The 18,506-nt window shown below is 35.5% G+C and overlaps 1 protein-coding gene across 1 annotated transcript in view; it reads left to right on the top strand.

Moving 5' to 3' along the window:
- Positions 1 to 11,504: 11,504 nt before the first annotated feature.
- twit (target of wit) overlaps positions 11,505 to 18,506 on the top strand; it is a 57,033-nt gene continuing 50,031 nt past the window's right edge. The window contains exons 1-2 of the mRNA XM_073966260.1: positions 11,505 to 11,577; positions 11,689 to 12,087. Of these exons, the coding sequence (XP_073822361.1) occupies positions 12,021 to 12,087 (67 nt within the window). The 5' untranslated portion in view covers positions 11,505 to 11,577; positions 11,689 to 12,020. The remainder of the gene's footprint in view (positions 11,578 to 11,688; positions 12,088 to 18,506) is intronic.

Genomic DNA, 18,506 nt, shown 5'->3' with positions numbered 1-18,506 from the left:
CGAGACACGTGTCTTCTCGTTTTTTGTGTTCTATCACACTGTGGAGTCAGAATATGGTTAATAAAACATGACTCAAATAGATACACACAGTGTTATCGTAAACAGTGACGGTATTGCCTTCATCCAGCCATACATGTTATGGATGGGTTTTTCGAGATAAGCTAAAGTGAGATACACCAGGACCTCGATTTGTGTTGTTAATACGTTCCAAAAAAAAACGCGAATCGAAGTGAAACGACCCCAAAGCGGGGTCTTGGTGCATGTGTGTACGTGACGGACAAGGGTCTGAGAAAGCAAGTGCTTTAACTCCGCTCGTAGTACAATCCGTCCCAATTTGTGTCACCATTGCATTGATGTATACTTGTATATCGATGGACAAGGTGTTCTATCAAGCCTAAAATCTCGCTGGATTTCTGTGAAAATCATTGCAATTGAATTGCAATATTTATGCCGTTCCTATGGTGCGAAAATACACCAAAATTTAAATGTTGATGTGGCGGCCCAACTGGTCATAGAACAGTAAATGGTGTTGTTAATTGGTTCTTGAGGAAGGTTAACGTTTTGGGAAGTATTTCAATAAAATCAGAAACTTTCAGGAATTTTTAATCTTATACATATTTTTCAGTACAAAAATATGCACAGTGACCAATTAATTATAAATATATATTTAATAGGTTAGACAATAGAATACATTTTTTGTTTGTGAACATATGAAGGTCAATCGACAATTGAATTTGTTTGTTCACATTTCCCACTAACCACATACATACGTACACCAAAGTCTCCAAACATTTGACTGTTAACAAAAACTCTACACAATTTTTTCCCCAAACACAGAAAGCATTAAAAAGCTTTTTTCGCTTTTTCACTGTTACTTTGGCGCCTCAATGGCTGCAACATATAGATACAAAATACTTCCCACTGTAAGACGACAAATTGGCGCCAAAATGCCAAATGAAAATCCTTGAAGTAATTCCTAGTGACTCTCTGCAAACTTTACAAAAAAACCAACAAAAAAACGTATATAAAAATCCTTGTTGTGTTGAAATTCCTGTAGCGTCAGACAATAAAACGAGTGCTGAAAAGAATACTTGTCGTCGTGTTATGTCTTCGTGTTGTGTGCGTACACAAATGAAAAACGAATTGATGGACATAATGGATTGAAGGGAATGGAAAACTTATTACACATACACCCCATAAAGAAAGGACAGGACACGCATCATCCCTTCGCTCCCATCCCGAGTAACGTGTTAATTCTACTTGTATAAGAATAATAAAACGATGCTAGTCGATGTTGCGAGTATGACGTTATACAGCGTTACGAACGGAAATTTAGTTTTAAACTGTCACAGCGACGTCATTTGGACGATGGAGTCACACACAGTGGTCTTATTGTGTAGGAAAGTTTTAATACTTAGAACGATTTTGTAATATTAAAAGTATATATTTAGGGTCACACTGAAGGACCAGTAGCCAATTCCAAATGACATTTTTTCTACTTTGCAGAAGAGGAAAGCCAGAAGCAGAATTTAAGAAAGAAAATGAGTTGAATGTGGCTACATGTTCCATTCGTAGAACATCCGTAATTTAAATGATTTTTCATACGAGGGGAATTTCGAACATTGAATGTGTATAGAAGACCTCAAGAGATATTCTACCTATAGAAGACCTAAAGAGGTCTTCTGTCTATTTAATTCTTCAAGACGTCATTTTCTGCTTCGATTATTCAATATTGCTATTATCGAATATCTATAGAAGTCCACAAGGGATCTTGTACCTATCCAGCAAAAATTCCGATTCGTTAGTCATTATATAACCCATTACAAAGTAATGCAACATGTTAAAACTACTTACTTCTCTACTTACTAAGTAATGAGTATAGTGTGTTCCACTAAAAGTCCTTGGGCTCTGTGTTCAACGGTCACCGCCGGCACACGAGTTTTTTGTTAACAAAACAAGTAAAAAGTTATCCGTCAGCTTCGCCGACAGAGATATACCCCTAGCCTGTGTAAATTGAAACACTTTCTTCCCAAAAAAAGTATATATTAAGATGGATTTCTGAATTTTGGGCGTATGAGTTTGCTGACAAAAATATGGATGTGGATTAAAACTCCAAAGTTTTACGGGGGAGGTGTCTAAAGTAATGGACCAACATACTCCATTTTGGAAGTGGGTCTTATTTTGGGCTAGATCTGGATATATATCGCGCTCACCAGACACTTCAAATGGCCACCATATAATTTAGAACTGTTGGATCATTATATCAGGAAAGATGGATTTGTCAACGAAAAAATATAATATCGCTATAAACCAGTGTTCGAAAAGAAACAGTACACTAAAATAACGTACCGAACCAGGTACGGTATCACTAAAAAATATTTTAGTGTACCGTACCGGTACGCAACCACTAAAAAATATTTTAGCGTACCGTACCGGAGCACAACGCAAATCGTAGTGAACCGCAGTCGGTACACTAAAAAATCGTAGTGTACCACTGGTCGGTTCACTAAAAAAATAACGTACCGGTAATGTACCACACATGTGTTTTTTTTAAATTATGAGGAAATATGAATTGTTATATGCTTTTTTGGGAAAGAAAGTATAATAAATAAAATTCAATATTGTATAAATTAATTAAATTTTAATCGTTTATAAATATTGAGAAAATTACTAGAAAATATAATGTTGTTTAAAAAATCGTGAATTATAAAATCATTTACATGAATGAGTAAAGAATAATTTTACAATTTTGATGTCATTAGCATTTTTTTGGAAAAAAATTATTCAGAAAAAATTAATATTTGCTATACAATCCACATTAATATTACCAGTACCAACAAAAAATACCCATATATTTTGTTTGTAGCGAACAGTACTGTTCATCACTAAGGTTTTTTTTTCCAAGCTATGTTTATTTACACATTTAAAAGTATTTGTAGCCAAATTACAAATTTTAATATGATTTTTTCAATATGGAATGTATTTATCATAACACCAGTATGAGGTTACTAATTGACGTCATAAGGATGTTTAAAAATCCCATCGTGCAAAATCATTATTATTGGCGGCACCAATAACAGAAAATCTATTCATAGCAAGGTAATGTGGACGATCAACGAGAAATTTGCCTGTTACTTTGTGGTACTACTGAAAAGGACGAAGCAGTAAAAATTCGTAGTTCGTATTGTTGGAACAATGAAAATAATATACATATGTACATATCTGTAATGTAACATACATGTGTTTTTATGAATTATGAGAAAATGTAAAATTTGTAATGGTTTTTTGTTTTATTATGGAAGACTATATAAATTGACCCCATAAGTGTGTTATATACATATGTATATCCAATATATTTGTATAAAGTAATAAGGCACGTGTTGGTGTCACATTGATGTTTTTTGGGCCAAACGAACAGTGGAAAAAATACAGATATAGCGCGCCAAAACTGAAAAAAATCACATACGCCTATGTAAAAATTATTGGTGCAGTATTGATCTAAGGTGTTCACAGAATCTAACGACAGTTAAAATAATTTGTTTTACATCAGCCAAAGCGGAATAACGTTTAATTTTTTGTTCACAATTTATGGACTGGTTTTTATAATATATTTTAGTAGTAAATTTGCGATCGTCGTATGCAGTCTTCCTACAAAGTAATTTTAAAGCTTTTCGTGAAGACAGGTGATTAAAAAATATTTTATATTATATGTTATTTATTGTAACTCGGATTTTACACACATGTAAATCACGTGACATCCGCTTTTCTTTCAAATTCTGTACTTTGTTAAAGCTATTTAGTAGGGAGTGTCGCGGGATGGCGCGTAGATTTTTTATTTTATTTTTAGTACATATAGTTCTTACCAAACTTGTAAAGTTTTAGCTGCAACAAAGTGCAACAAAATATTTTACAATTGTTTTTTTTATTATTTTTTTTTTATCTAAAATTAGCAAAATTCGGGCTGTACATTTCTATGGGGGTCATATCAAAACATGAACCTGTGCAGACAATTCTCCGTCGGAATATTTTATACTCCCAACGTAGACTAAATGCCAAGTTTCAACTAATTCGGTTGAATAACGTGGCTACAACCTTCAAAATAATCAATATCGGCGGAACCGTTCTATGGGGGCTATATAAAAACGTGGACATGTACCGAAAATTCTTATAGGAATGCATGTATAACCCCATTGAGGCATTATTCTCATATTCTTACCATGGCAGAACTACCAGGTAGTGGTATCACACCAGCTGATCGAATATGAAAAGTAAAATCACTTTATAAAAAAATTATTTTTGTTGGAATTTCCCCAACAACATAAAGAAAGTTTTGACATAACATATTCAAATTTTTACGATGCCACTACCTGTGTAATTGTGCCATGATTCTTACCATTTTTTTGTTACCTATTACAAACGGATTTTATGTTTTATGCAATTTTATTTTAATTAATTCAAACATATCAACATTAAAACTTCAACAGAATAAACATATTAAAATTTTAAAATATATTAGCTGGAGACTCAATCTTTAGTGATCCGACTGTGGCTGTTTTGTTTGTTCATGTGGATTAGACAACAAACATAACCTTTCTATGAATTGACTTTTGCCGCAAATAAACATCCTTATGACACCAACATATTAACGTTATTCTTTTCCATTCATAGAAATGGTTTTATGATACATGCATTATCACCCCTTTTTACTTGTAAAAACTGTCTTATTATTTAACTAGGGAACAAATAATATTTAAAAAGCAGTGTTTTAATACATATGTACATTGACTACAAGGACCCTAATGAGCCCATAATAAAATTTTCTCAAAGCGAGTAAATAGAAATACATACATTAATAATATGGGTTTTAAACCTAATACTATAATAGAGGGTGGTTCACTAAAACTTCTTATAGAATTTATTAAAATATGTATTGGTTGGAAATTTTAGCTAATTTCATATTTTACACTAATTTTCTCAAAATTCGTATACAGACCGAATTTACCACATTCGTGCATTTAATTTATATAATCTTGAATTTTAGTTACTATTCTTGCCCTTATACTCAAAAACATCAAACATATAATTTTTCATCACAATTTACAAAAAACACACGTGCGGTACATTACCGGTACGTTATGTTTTAGTGAACCGACCAGTGGTACACTTCGATAATCGTACTGTACCGCAGTCGGTTCACTAAAAAATCGTAGCGTACCGCAGTCGGTACACTAAAAATCGTTGTGTACCGCAGTCGGTACAGTAAGATTTTCGTTGTGCTCCGGTACAGTATCACTAAAATATTTTTTAGTGTTTGTGTACCGGTACGGTACATTATCGTAGCGTACCTATCCACCTTGGTACGGTACAGAACGGTACGGTACGATACCGTAGTGTTTATTTTCGAACACTGCTATAAACAGGGCCACTAGTAAAAATTTTCCAAAGGATCATTGGACAGTCCCTTAACTGCACTTAAAAACAAGTAAGAACGGCGTTAAGTTCGGGCCGAACTTGTTATACCCTCCACTATGAGTTGTATTGACGTAAAATGGAACAGTTAGTTTCCTTTCGTTTATGAAGAAGACTATATACCAAATTGCAGCAAGTTCGGTAAAACAATGTGGCTAACCTTTAAAATAGCGACATTTGGGAGGCGCCGTTCCATGGGGGCTATATCAAAACGTGTATCTATACCTACAAATTTCTGGCAGAAAATTTTTAGACTCAAAGAAGACTAAAACCAAATGTCCGATATATCGGTAAAACCTTCAAAATACCGAAAATCAAGAGGTACGCTTCTATGGGGGCTGTAGGAACCCGCGGACCTATACTGATAATTCTTTTCTGAAATATTTTATAACCGAATAGATGACTAAATAAAAACGTCCAGTCTTTTGATGGGATATTGACGTCACAACCTTCAGAATTACGAAAATCGGGAGATACCGTTCTATGGGGGCTATATCGAAACGTGAACCTAAACCGACAAATTTAGTATCGAACATTTAACACCTTAAACGATGACCAAATACCAAATTTCAGCCATTTCGGTGGAATATTGAGGCCACAACCTTCAAAATACCGAAATTAGGGAGGTACCGTTCTATGGGGGCTTTATGAAGACGTGAAGCTATACCGACCATTTTTTGGGGGAAAGTTTTATATCCCCAACGAAGACTTGATACCAAATTTCAGCCATTCCTGACGTTTTATTCCTGAAGTTTTATACCCCCACAGAAGACTAAGTAACAAATTTCAGTCTTTTTGATGTGATAATGAGGCTAAAGCCTTCCAAAAACCTAAGATCGGGTGGTACCGTTCTATGGGGGCTATATCAATACGTGGACCGATATAGCCCATTTGCAAAACCAAACATCCTATGAGTAATATAAACTATACCAAATTACAAAGCTCTATCTTAAAAATTACGAGCTGTATCTTGATTTCAACAAACGGACGGACGGACGAACAGACTTAGAATTTTACCCTGATTAAGGTTTACGTGGTGCAATGGTATGCACACCCACTTTGCACGCTGAAGGTCGGGGGTTCGATTCCCCGGCCAGTCAACATCAAAATTTTCAACGGTGGCAAAATACCCCTCAGTAATGTTGGCGACATTTCCTGAGTATTTCAGCCATGAAAAACTCCTCTACAAAGTTGTGTCTTAAGACACGCCGTTCGGACTCGGCGATAAACAGTAGGTCCCATATCATTGACTAATATGAATCGGGAAGCACTCATTGATATGAGAGAAGTTTCCCTTGTCCTGTATGGGATGTTTGTGGAACAATTATTATATTATAATTCGAATTACACATGCAATGTTTCGAATTACAAATGGAAACAATTCGAATTGCAAATGGATTAATTTGAATGGAACAATTCGAATTACAAATAGAATAATTCGAATTACAAAGGAAATTATTCGAATTACAAATGAAATAATTCGAATTAAAAATGGATAAATTCGATTTACAAATGGAATAATTCGAATTACAAATTTAATTCTCGAATTACAACTAAAATGATTCGAATTTTTATAATTCGAGAATTCCATATGTAATTCGTAACATTTTATTTGTAATTCCAGAATTCCATTTGTAATTCGAATTATTCCATTTGCAATTCGAATTTTTCTATTGGTAAATCGAAACATTTCATTTGTAATTCGAAATTTTTTGTTTCAAATTTCAAATGGAATAATTCGAATTAAAAATAGAATAATATATAATTGTTCCACAAACATCCCAGATGGGACAAGGGAGACTTCTCTCATATCAATGAGTGCACCCGGATTCACTGTTTTTCAAGGCTGAAATATTCAGGAAATGTCGCCAACATCACTGATGGCTATTTTGCCATCCATGAAAATTTGATGTTGCCTGGCCTGGCGGGTGTGCATACCGTTGCACCACGGTGGCACCCACACAAATATAATAATACTAATTTCAAATAGAATAATTCGAATTACAAATGGAATAATTCAAATTTCAAATGGAATAATTCGAATTACAAATGGAATAATTTTAATTACAAATTGAATAATTCGAATTACAAATGGAATTCTCGAATTACAAATAAAATGTTACAAATTACAAATTGAATAATCGAATTACAATTAAAATGTTACGAATCACAACTGGAATGTTTCGAATTACATCTGAAAAAGGTGTCATTTAATTACAGCTACGACCTCGTACAAATTACTGCGTACATCTAAGAACAAAGAACCGTGGACGAACCTAAAGTCGAAGCCTCCGTGTGGGACGGAAAGCCGACGCTTCGTGTGGGACAGAAAAGCGAAGTTTCTGTGTGAGACAGGAAACCGAAACTTCCGTATGGGTTGGAAAGCCGAAAATTACGTGTGGGACAAAAAGCCGAAGTCTCTGTGTTGAACGGGAAAGCGAAGTCTCTGTGGGAGACCATTAAACCAAAAGTCACTGTGTGCAATATATCAATGGGACAGCCACAATGGGTAGTACCTTCCAAAAAGTACCAAAATCCCACCTTAGTGAATAGCAAGCCTCCAGCCGACTTCAACGGCGAAAACTGGAATACTTAAGGCACAGCTCATCTGAAGTGAATGTGAATTATTTTACATTGACTATAGCAAACAAATGATTTCAATGCATGGCTGGCGTAGATGGAGGTGCTGTTGAGAGAGCATATCGGTTATTTGCTATTACGATGGTAGGGGAAGACCGTAGGTGTTGTTGTTTGTATGTGACATTTTTTCACCTCACACTGTTGCAAGAATAATCAAAACGATTCGTGTGGAGGTCCTGAACAACACTTTTCCGAAATCGGTTAGTCCTTTCGTGCCCATAATTTTTGCTAAAAAATTTAACGTTTAAAAAAACGTTAATGTTTGTACGCTTGGCATAGTGTGTTTGGCTACAAATCAGAAGTTCGCATGACCAAATCCAGAAGAGAGCGAAATAAAATAAAATAAAATAAAGAATACTAGACACTTAAAGAGTTCGGTTTTTCGCTAAAAAGGCATCATTTCAAAAACTGAGAAGCCAATTGATAATTCCCTTCGCCGGGAGGAAATCATGATATTGGTAGCGATCAGTAAAATTTTGTAACACTGTCAGATTTCTGAACGATTTCGGAATAATGTAGTATGAAAATCGAAGGTACCTTCCGAATCTTCGTAAATATTTCTTAACGATTTCGGAACAATGTCGTATGAATATCAAAGGAAAAAAATCTCTGACGCCTTTTTTACTGATCAATTTGTATACCCTCAGCCTTTAGACTAGAAAGGGTATATACACTTTCATACGGGTAAAATGTGCCTTATCGAAATAATGGTTTTAGACCCCAAGTATGTTTGGACGAAATGTGTTTCAGACAATATGGAGTTGATTGAGCAATGTCCGTCTGTCTGTCTGGCTGGTGCGCACGATAACTCTCGAACGGATGAACCGATTCGCTTCAAATTTTGTCTTTCGTAATATTTTGTCCAAACTTAGTTTAAGTTCAAAGATGAGCTATATCGGTTCTCTCCTTCCGGTACCTCCCCCACAAATGTTCCAAAATATTCTGAAAATTTGTGAGCACGATAACTCTTGAAGGGAGTAACCGATTTGGTCCATACTTTGCACGTCGTGAAATTTCTACCAGACTTAGATGAGGTTCCAATATGGACTCAATCGGCACACAAAATTTCGGATAAGTTCAGTTTAGGACCTGCTCTCGAATCGCTTTACTTTTTGTTGCAAGAACTTGTATTCACTTCCCCCTTACGACGGTACAAGTTTCATCAGGGGCAAGTCCATACTTCCTGAGAAAATGGCCGGAAAGGTGCAAAAAGCCCCTATGACACCTTGTGTAGTGGTTGTAGCGCAAGATAACTCTCGAACGGATCTGTCGATTTGGTACAAAATGTGGCCTTCTTAATATTTTATCAAAACATAGTTTAAATTCGATGATGGGCTATATCGGTCCACTCCTTCAGGTACCTCCCCCACTAAACTTCAAAAATGTTCGGAAAATTGTTCGCACGATAACTCTTGAAGGGAGTGACCGATGTAATCCATACTTTGCACATCCTAATATATCTACCACATATAGATCAGGTTCGAATATGGACTATATTTGTCTAGTCCTTCTGGTACCTCTCACACAAAATTTCGGATAAGTTCACTTAAAGACCTGCTCTCGAATCACATTGATTTTTTTATTTTTGCCTTATTAAGGCGAAGGTCATTTATAGTGATATTTAATTAATTTTCTTTCGAGTTGAGCTGTTAGACCTTAGATATACATTGAAAAATTAGGAGTCTACCGAAGTCCCACGCATCCAACAATTACGCTACGTTTCAGGGGTGGTTAAGCCGATCTTCAGGCGTATTAGGATATTGTTTTTTGTGGCAGACGAAGGCAAAGCTTGGTAACTAGTATATATGTACATCGCACTTCATTAGATAAATGCATATGCGAAATTATGAAACTCCAAACTTTTCCTATAGTCCTGCTTGGTAATCCCATTTTTCAATGTTCACAACTACTATGGTAAGTTTTATTCCAACGTCATTAGTAATTTTGATTTTTGTTGAAGCGATTTGCATTCGCTACCTCCATTACGACGGTAAAAGTTTTTTCAGGGCAAGTCCATATTTCTTGGGAAAACAGCCGGAAAGTGTAAAAAAACCCCTATGTCACCATATGTGGCGGTCGGAGAACACGATAGCTCTCGAACTGTTCAACCGATTTGGTCCAACATTTGGTATTCGTCATATTATATCCAAACTTAATTTCATGGGCAATACCGGTCCACAACTTTCGGTACTTCTCCCCAATATTAAAAAAAAAATGCCACTAAAATGCTAGGACGATATCACTTGAATGGGGCAACCAATTTGGTCCAAACTTTGGATCTCCTAATATTTTATCAAAATTTAGTTTAATTTCTAAAATGGCCCATATCGGTCCTCCCTAAGCGTACCTGCCCTACAAAAGTTCAACATTTGTGTCTCAGTGCAGTTAATTCCTAATCCACATTTTTGTCGGCAAGTTCAAATGTCCAAAAAGGGCCACAAAATTCTGAAGAGACCTTAAATACATTCGATCTGTCCGGAGGTAAAAGTTTCGCTTCACATTGGCTGAGGGTATATATCTGTCGGCAAAGCCGACTGACACTTTTTTACTTGTTTGTTATGTTTCTTATTGGAGGATTGTATTTTGTTGTTATCATTTTATAGTTATAGTAGAACAATGTAAACTTTGTGTACGATTATGTTGAGTCTATCAGCGCTAGCTTGAGTTAAATTCATGTTGCATTTATATTTAAAATTTTTAAAATTTGTATATGCGAATTTTATAACCAACCACTTTGTTTTTCGACAAGAATCTAAAATGAAATCAACCCCTTGCTGTTAGATACATACAAAAGGTGGTTGTTGTGCGAAGGAAAATTTGTTTCCGACATTTCACTCCGAATTCGTACCGAAATCAGAAGAAAGAGGAAATGAAATTTACTTCCGACATTCTCTCCAAAATTGAAACGAAATCTGAACGAATTCCCCTACGAAAAATCGTACAGAATTCGGAACGAAATCTGAACGATTTTGCTTCTGAAATTGTTGGTTTGCTGGGTAGTTTATCTAGTGATAATAGAAAAACTGGTAATTCAGTGCGACATGCCCTCGTTAAAATAATGGGTTAGTAGGGGATTGTGTAAGTAGTTACGACTATCAAAAAGTACCCATTATTTATTTTTGCTGGGTATCTATAGAATTTTTCTGGAGGTCATTTTCTTTCTTCTTCGATTACGTTATTAAAAATTAAAAGTCACTACCAACCCACTGTGTTCGTGGCGGCATACTCCTTTGGTAACAACAAAACACATATGAAGCGCCAGACCCCCCCACACACACTCGCACATCCATGCGAATTGAGGAAAACTAAATAACGCCGCTACTTGCGTTCGTTTTTCCTTCCAATTTTCCATTTCGGCTGAGCTTCTTCCGTTCACAATGTTGGCTGTTACAATCAGTTGCTCGTCAATTTAGATAGCGTTTGCATCGTAACGAATAAATTCGGAAAATTTAAACGGTAGCGAAGCAAGTAAAAAATTAAACAACAATTAAAATTAAAAAAAAATATATATATATTTTGCAAACTAAAGCAAAAGCATTTACAATATTTTTTGGAATATTTATTTATTTAAATTTTTAGTGAAAATCCAGTGCATTTAAGTTTTGTTGATTTTTATTACGAATATTTTTAAAGTGAACAATAGTATTTGTTGAAAAAAAGAATAAATAAACAAAAACAACAAACAAAGTTTCCATTTCATTTAAAACAACAGAGGTGTCAATCAAAAATTTGTGCTGATTTTTTTGTTTTGAAAAGAACAACAGAAACAAAATAACTCATAAACTTGTCGCAAAAGACAAGAATCAATTTTGAAAAATTAAAACAAATACAAATTATTGTGTGTGTTTGACACTAAAAACCGTTACACATCGAACGGAAATTGCCTCGTTTTAAAAAAGAAAAAAAAAAACATGTCAATGAATTTGAAAATGATGATTATGGGAGTAGTTTTACTGGCAGCTGCTTTGAAAACAGAAGGTTAGTATTTTTTCAAATGGAAAGCAAGTAATCTTAATCGTAATTCTAACTCAGAACAACCGAAATTGGAAATAAATAAATCTACTAATAATAAATCAATTAGCTAATGCACCTTCTTAAAAATAGACTGTAGGTCTGTACGATAATTTTCCCTTTATATTCTAAAATATTTTATATTGTGAAATTTTCTTGTTCGAAAACCATGGTACAATAATTAACAGGTAGAAGCAAGTGCCTTCAAATTTGATTTTGCCGTAATACTAGTGTCAAATTCGATATGACATTCTGACATTTTTCAAATTATTTTTTATGTATACTCTTAAGTGAGGCATACACTATCAAACTTTGATGTCAATATTTGTAGTAGTATGTGTAAATTTTTCAAAATATGAGAATGTGTGTGCGAATTTTATGGATTGAGGAAAATCAAAACGGTTTTGATTTTTAAAATGAAACCCAATCAATCCGATGAATATGGTTTGTTTTCAAAATTTTCATAAAGAAATTTTGAAAAAAGAAAACATTGTGTATGGAAAGAAATAAAAAAATTTAAGTTCATTCGTTTTTAGAGGAAAACTTGAAGATTTCGGTTGCAGATTGAAGGCTGATTGAATGCTTTGCTAGACACTTATCAAGCACACACGTTCAGAAGGAGTTCATCGGATGGACAAGCCAACTTGATAGTAAATTTTCAATTTTTGCGTATACGCAAAGGAATTGACATTTAAACCCAGTGGGTTTGTTAAATCTGGCTATATATAAACGTACTATTATTCAATGGATATACAGCTATCATAACGCAAACCAAAATGTAACATTTGGTAGATCTATCCTTCCTCTATGTACATTCTCGTCTAAATAGAAAATCGTTATATGTTGATATGGGAACCAACGTAGTGCATTGGTTAGCAAGTCCGAAATGTCTTGGTATTTTGCCTTAATATTCAAAATTTATCACTTTTTGTTTGATCACTGTTTTTACATTATATACATACAGTGAGTCTAATAAGTAGTTTGCCTCTTCAGAAAATTTAACAAATTTTAATAAATTCGTTTAAAACCATCAAATTAGTGTTCAAGAAGTGGAATATTTGTATGTAGTTTGTTTGTGGATAGTTTAATATCAAAGAACCGCTTAAAGCTTAATGACCTTCTAGATATTGACAAAAATCTATAACAACCCAAACTATTTTACCTCAAACAAGTATTTTGCCTTTAAGATATTTTTTGAGAAAATTACATTTTTGTTACACGGTAAAGATTTTTATAGCCGTTGTAGGTTATCACATTCTACAACCGTTTTGGCACCAGTTCCACCATCTTGCGACATGTTTTCGCGGTTATTCTCTCCAATTTTCATACATTAATTTCTTCGACAGTAACATACATTAATTTTGGTCATTACCGAAAATTTTCTCTAAGATTACCAGTCAAAAATGATCCGCCGCTACCTTCAAATCATCACAAATGCGTTATAAGTAAATAAAAAGCTAAGATGCATTGCAGATAGTGAAAGAAATTACAGTTTGGAACTTTAAAAATCAAGAACAGTGCAAAAAATTATTTAAAAAATCGTTAAGATCCTTCCTGGTCGCTTCTAAAAATTAATAGGGTCTTCAATAGTAATCTCGGAACCAATATCTTGGATGAAGTGTCCAAAATCCAGAGATATTGATGGTTATGTAGCAAGAAAACAAGTAAAAAAGTATCAATCGGCTTTGCCGACAGAGATATACCCTCAGCCTGTGTGGATTGAAATACTTTTTTTTCCCCAAAAAAAAAAAACATATGTATTTAGGGGGTTTTCAAAATGAACCGACAAAAGTATGGATAGGATTAAAGCTCAAAAGTTTGCGTGGTTATCGATAGGTAGATACCTTTGGTAAAAATGTCCAAAGGATCCTCGAACAGACCATTAACCACACAAAAATGTTGAACAGTTGTGTGGGTGGTACCACAAGGATTGGTCAGATAGGGCCCAAATTTGAACATAAACTAAGTTTCAACAATGTTTAGATATCCAAAGTTTGAACCAAATCGGTTGCTACGTCTATAAGATATCGCGCGGGGGAGTTACCGGAAGGAGTGGACCTACAAGCACCACCTTCGAATTTCATCTAATATTCGAAGAAATATTACAATATCAAAAGTGTGGCGAACGCAGTATTTGGTTCGAGCTCTCCGGCAACTACATATGGCGCCATAGGGGGTTTTTACAACTTTCGGGCTGTTTTCTTAAGAAGTATGGACTTCCCCCTGAAAAAACTTTTACTGTCGTAATTGAGGCAGCGAATGCAAGTTGCTTCAACAAAAATCAAAATGATTCGAGAGCAGGTCTTAAAGTGAATTTACCCAAAATTTTGTGTGGGAGGAACCTGAAGAAGTGAACAAATATAGTAAATACTCGAACTTGATAGATACATTAGGATGTGTAAAGTATGGACCTTCCTTCAAGAGTTATCGTGCGCACAAATTTTCCGAACATTTCCGAACTTTTGTGGGGGAGGTACCAAAAGGAGTGGACCGGTATGGCTTATCTTCTAACTTTAACTTAAATATTACGAAGGCCACATCGGCAGATCCCTTCGAGAGTTATCTTGCGCTCCAACCACTACACACGGTGTTATAGGGTTTTTTCAACTTTCAAGCTACTTTCTCAGGAAGTATGGACTTGCCCCTGATGAAACTTGTACCATCGTATAGGGTACAGTGAAGACAAGTTTTTACAACAAAACTTAAAGCGATTCGAGAGCAGCTCCGAAACTGAAGTTTTCCGAAATTTTGTGTGGGTGGTACCCGAAGGAGTGGACCGATTGAGTCCATATTGGAACCTTATCTACGTCTGGTAGAAATATCACTATGTGCAAAGATGGACCAAATCGGTTACACCCTTCAAGCGTTATCGTGCGCACAACTTAAACTAAGTTTGGACAAAATATTACAAAAGCCAAATTTTGGCTAAAGACAGTATACATTAGAGCTGGCAAAAAATCGATTGCACAATCGACAGTATCGATTCTTTTTCTAAAATGCAAGAGATATTGTCTATCGATATTATCGGACTAAAAATCCGTATCGTAAAATGAATAGAATTTACGCCTTTGACAAAGTAATTGTTAAAAATCTGTGATCGTAGTATTCGAAAAATAAAAAGGATTTATTGCATATATCTGTATTTTTATACCCTCAGAATTTATGCTAACGAGGGTATATACACTTTCATAGGGGCAAAATGTGCTTCATCGAAATAATGGTTTTAGACCCCAAGTATGTTTGGACGAAATCCGTTTCAGACAATTTGGAGTTGATTTAGCCATGTCCGTCCGTCTGTCTGTCTATCTGTCTGGCTGGAGCGCACGATAACTCTCGAACGGATCAACCGATTCGGTTCAAAATTTGACTTTCGTAGTATTTTGTCCATACTTAGTGTAAGTTCGAAGATGGGTCCACTGCTTCCAGTACCTCCCCCACAAAAATTCAAAAATGTTCGGAAAAAGTGTGTGTTCGATAACTCTTGAAGGGAGTAACCGATTTGGCCCATACTTTGCACATCGTAAAATTTCTACCAGACTTAAATGAGGTTCCAATATTGACTCAATCGGTCCACTTCTTCGGGTACCTCCCACACAAAAGCAGGGCCTAAACTGAAATATTCCGAAACTTTGTGTGGGAGGTACCCCAAGGAGTGGACCGTTTGAGTCAATATGAACCAAATTGGTAACTCCCTTCAAGAGTTCTCGGGAGCACAAAGTTTCCGAACACTTTCTTTTGTGGAGGAGGTACAGGAAGGAGTGGACCGATAAAACCCATCTTCGAACTTAAACTAAGTTTGCACAAACAAGTAAAAAGTGTCAGTCGGCTTTGCCGACAGATATATACCCTCAGCTAATGTGAAGTGAAACTTTCACCTACGGACAGATCGAATATATTTAAGGTCTCTTCAGAATTTTGTGGCCCTTTTTGGACATTTGAACTTGCCGACAAAAATGTGGATTAGAAATTAACTGCACTAATGTTGAACTTTTGTGGGGGAGATACCCTTAGGGAGGACCGATGCGGGCCATTTTAGAAGTTAAACTAAATTTTGACAAAATATTATGGGATCCAAAGTTTGGACCAAATTGGTTGCCTCATTCAGGTGATATCGTCCTAGCATTTTAGTAAAATTTTTAAATATTGGGAGAAGTAGCGGAAGTTGTGGGGCGGTATTGGCCCATGAAACTAAGTTTGGATATAATATGACGAAGACCAAATATTGGACCAAATCGGTTAAACAGTTCGAGAGTTATCGTGCTCTCCGACCGCCACATATGATGACATAGGAGTTTTTTCACCTTTCCGGCTGTTTTCCCAAGAAATATGGACTTGCCCCTGAAAAAACGTTCATAATGCAAAGCGAATGCAAATCGCTTCAACAAAAATCAAAGTGATTCGAGAGCAGGTCTTAAAGTGAACTTATCTGAATTTGTGTGAAAGGTACCAGAAGAAGTAGACAAATATAGTCCATATTCGAACCTAATCTATATCTGGTAGATATATTAGGATGTGCAAAGTATGGATTACATCGGTCACACCCTTCAAGAGTTGCCGTACGAACAATTTTTCCGAACATTTTTGAACTTTTGTGGGGGAGGTACCTGAAGAAGTGAAAAATGTTGGAAAAAATATTACTAAGGTTAAATTTTGGACCGAATCTGCAGAATCGTTCTAGAGTTATCTTGCGCTCCAACCACCTCACACGGTGTCATAGGGGTTTTTTGCAACTTTCAGGCTATTTTCTTAGGAAGTGTGGACTTGCCCCTAATGAAACTTGTACCGTCGTATGGGGAGCAGTGAATACAAGTTGCTAAAACAAAAACCAAAGCGATTCGCGAGCAGGTCCTAAACTGAACTTTTCCCAAATTTTGTGTGGGAGGTATCCGAAGGAGTGGACTGATTGAGTCAATTTGGAACCTCATCTAAATCTAGTAGAAATTTCACGATGTGCAAAGTATGGACCAAATTGGTAACTCTTCTTAAATTGGGGGGTTTGGTAGCCACTCGGTCTGTGCTGCTGATCTTTCGGGAAGCAAGAAGGTCGTTGATATGGCGGTCACTGAGTTTATCAAAGATATTATAGTATTGGAAATGATGTTGGTTATTTAGTTTTAATATGAATCATTTGCCATACCATAGCGTAGGGTAGTTTCCAATTTCGAATCTTAAACTTCAAATTTCGAGGTTCGTGTTACGATTGCCCTAATAGATGAAAATAGCATTGGGGCTAGGCCGTTATCATTTGTGAACTGTTAAAAGATTGTCGGTAAGTTTAATATATGTAAGTCCCTATTTTAGACTGTGCCGTAGATTGATGTTAGGTCAACGAAACACGGGTTTCTGCTAAGACCTTTTTCGATGCAGTGCAGTTTCTGGATAATAGACATACATTTCGTTGCGACTTATATTAGACTTCGAATGACTTCAAGGACAGGAAGAGAAGATCAGCATGTGGATAAATATATATCTTCCTGATTTCAATAGCGCGATGACTTTTGATGTTTAGAAGACACGACATCGGTGAAGAATTTTGCGTTCCAAGCTTTTGTTAGTTTCCGTTGTGGATAATATATTCTAGGTAGATACAGTCGTACTCAGCGGCTGTGATTTTAGACAGTCAGTTCGGACTTGGCTGTACAAAGGAGCTAATATATGTAAATGTTTTCATTGATATTTGAGAAGTAGAAGTAAGATCGAGGTTGTTCATGTCAAAAAAGAAAACCTTTTAAAAGAGAAATTACTTTATATTTTAAAGTAAAAAACGATAAACATATCTTGCTTCTTCTAAAGGCTTCGGCGACGGGTCGCCTCCATGGAATTATTACATAGAATATATGGTTTGGTCGAACGCTCGATTGTATATTGTAAATTATCAAATGGAGACGTATCTATGAGAAGTCGGAAAACACTGGCGTTTATTGCAATCATGGTGCAACCCAACTGACGCATAATCATTATCAGCATGCCGCTTCCAGTATTAAACATCTGGTCAGTTGTCATTTCACTATTAGGGACCAATATTTGTTGGGAATAATTAAAATACACCTACGAGTATATCTATATATAAAATTATACAAAATAAAACCATTATCTTACGAAGCTATTGTCCCATGCGTTTAGCAATTTAAAAGCTCATCAGGTTTACTGGGTTTTAAAAATACCATTAGCAGTCATCATAAAAATTAATTCAGTTAGGCTATCTCCCAAACCCATAAGCTAATTGAGGCCACCGTTATAGACACATCAGCACGTAATAATTAATAGTGCGTCAGCTATTGCATTTGTCTGACGTAAAATCCATTAATTATTCTTCCAAAATTCTTTTTTGTTCTATACCGCAGTACGTGCTGCTGAAAACTTTATTATTTTAATATATATTTTTT

The sequence above is a fragment of the Musca autumnalis genome, unplaced genomic scaffold (assembly GCF_047663935.1).
Source record: "Musca autumnalis isolate F117 unplaced genomic scaffold, ASM4766393v1 scaffold_2, whole genome shotgun sequence".
Classification (NCBI taxonomy): Eukaryota; Metazoa; Arthropoda; class Insecta; order Diptera; family Muscidae; genus Musca; species Musca autumnalis.
The sequence above is the reverse complement of the archived record's forward strand: the minus strand, read 5'-3'. Positions and strand labels throughout refer to the sequence as shown.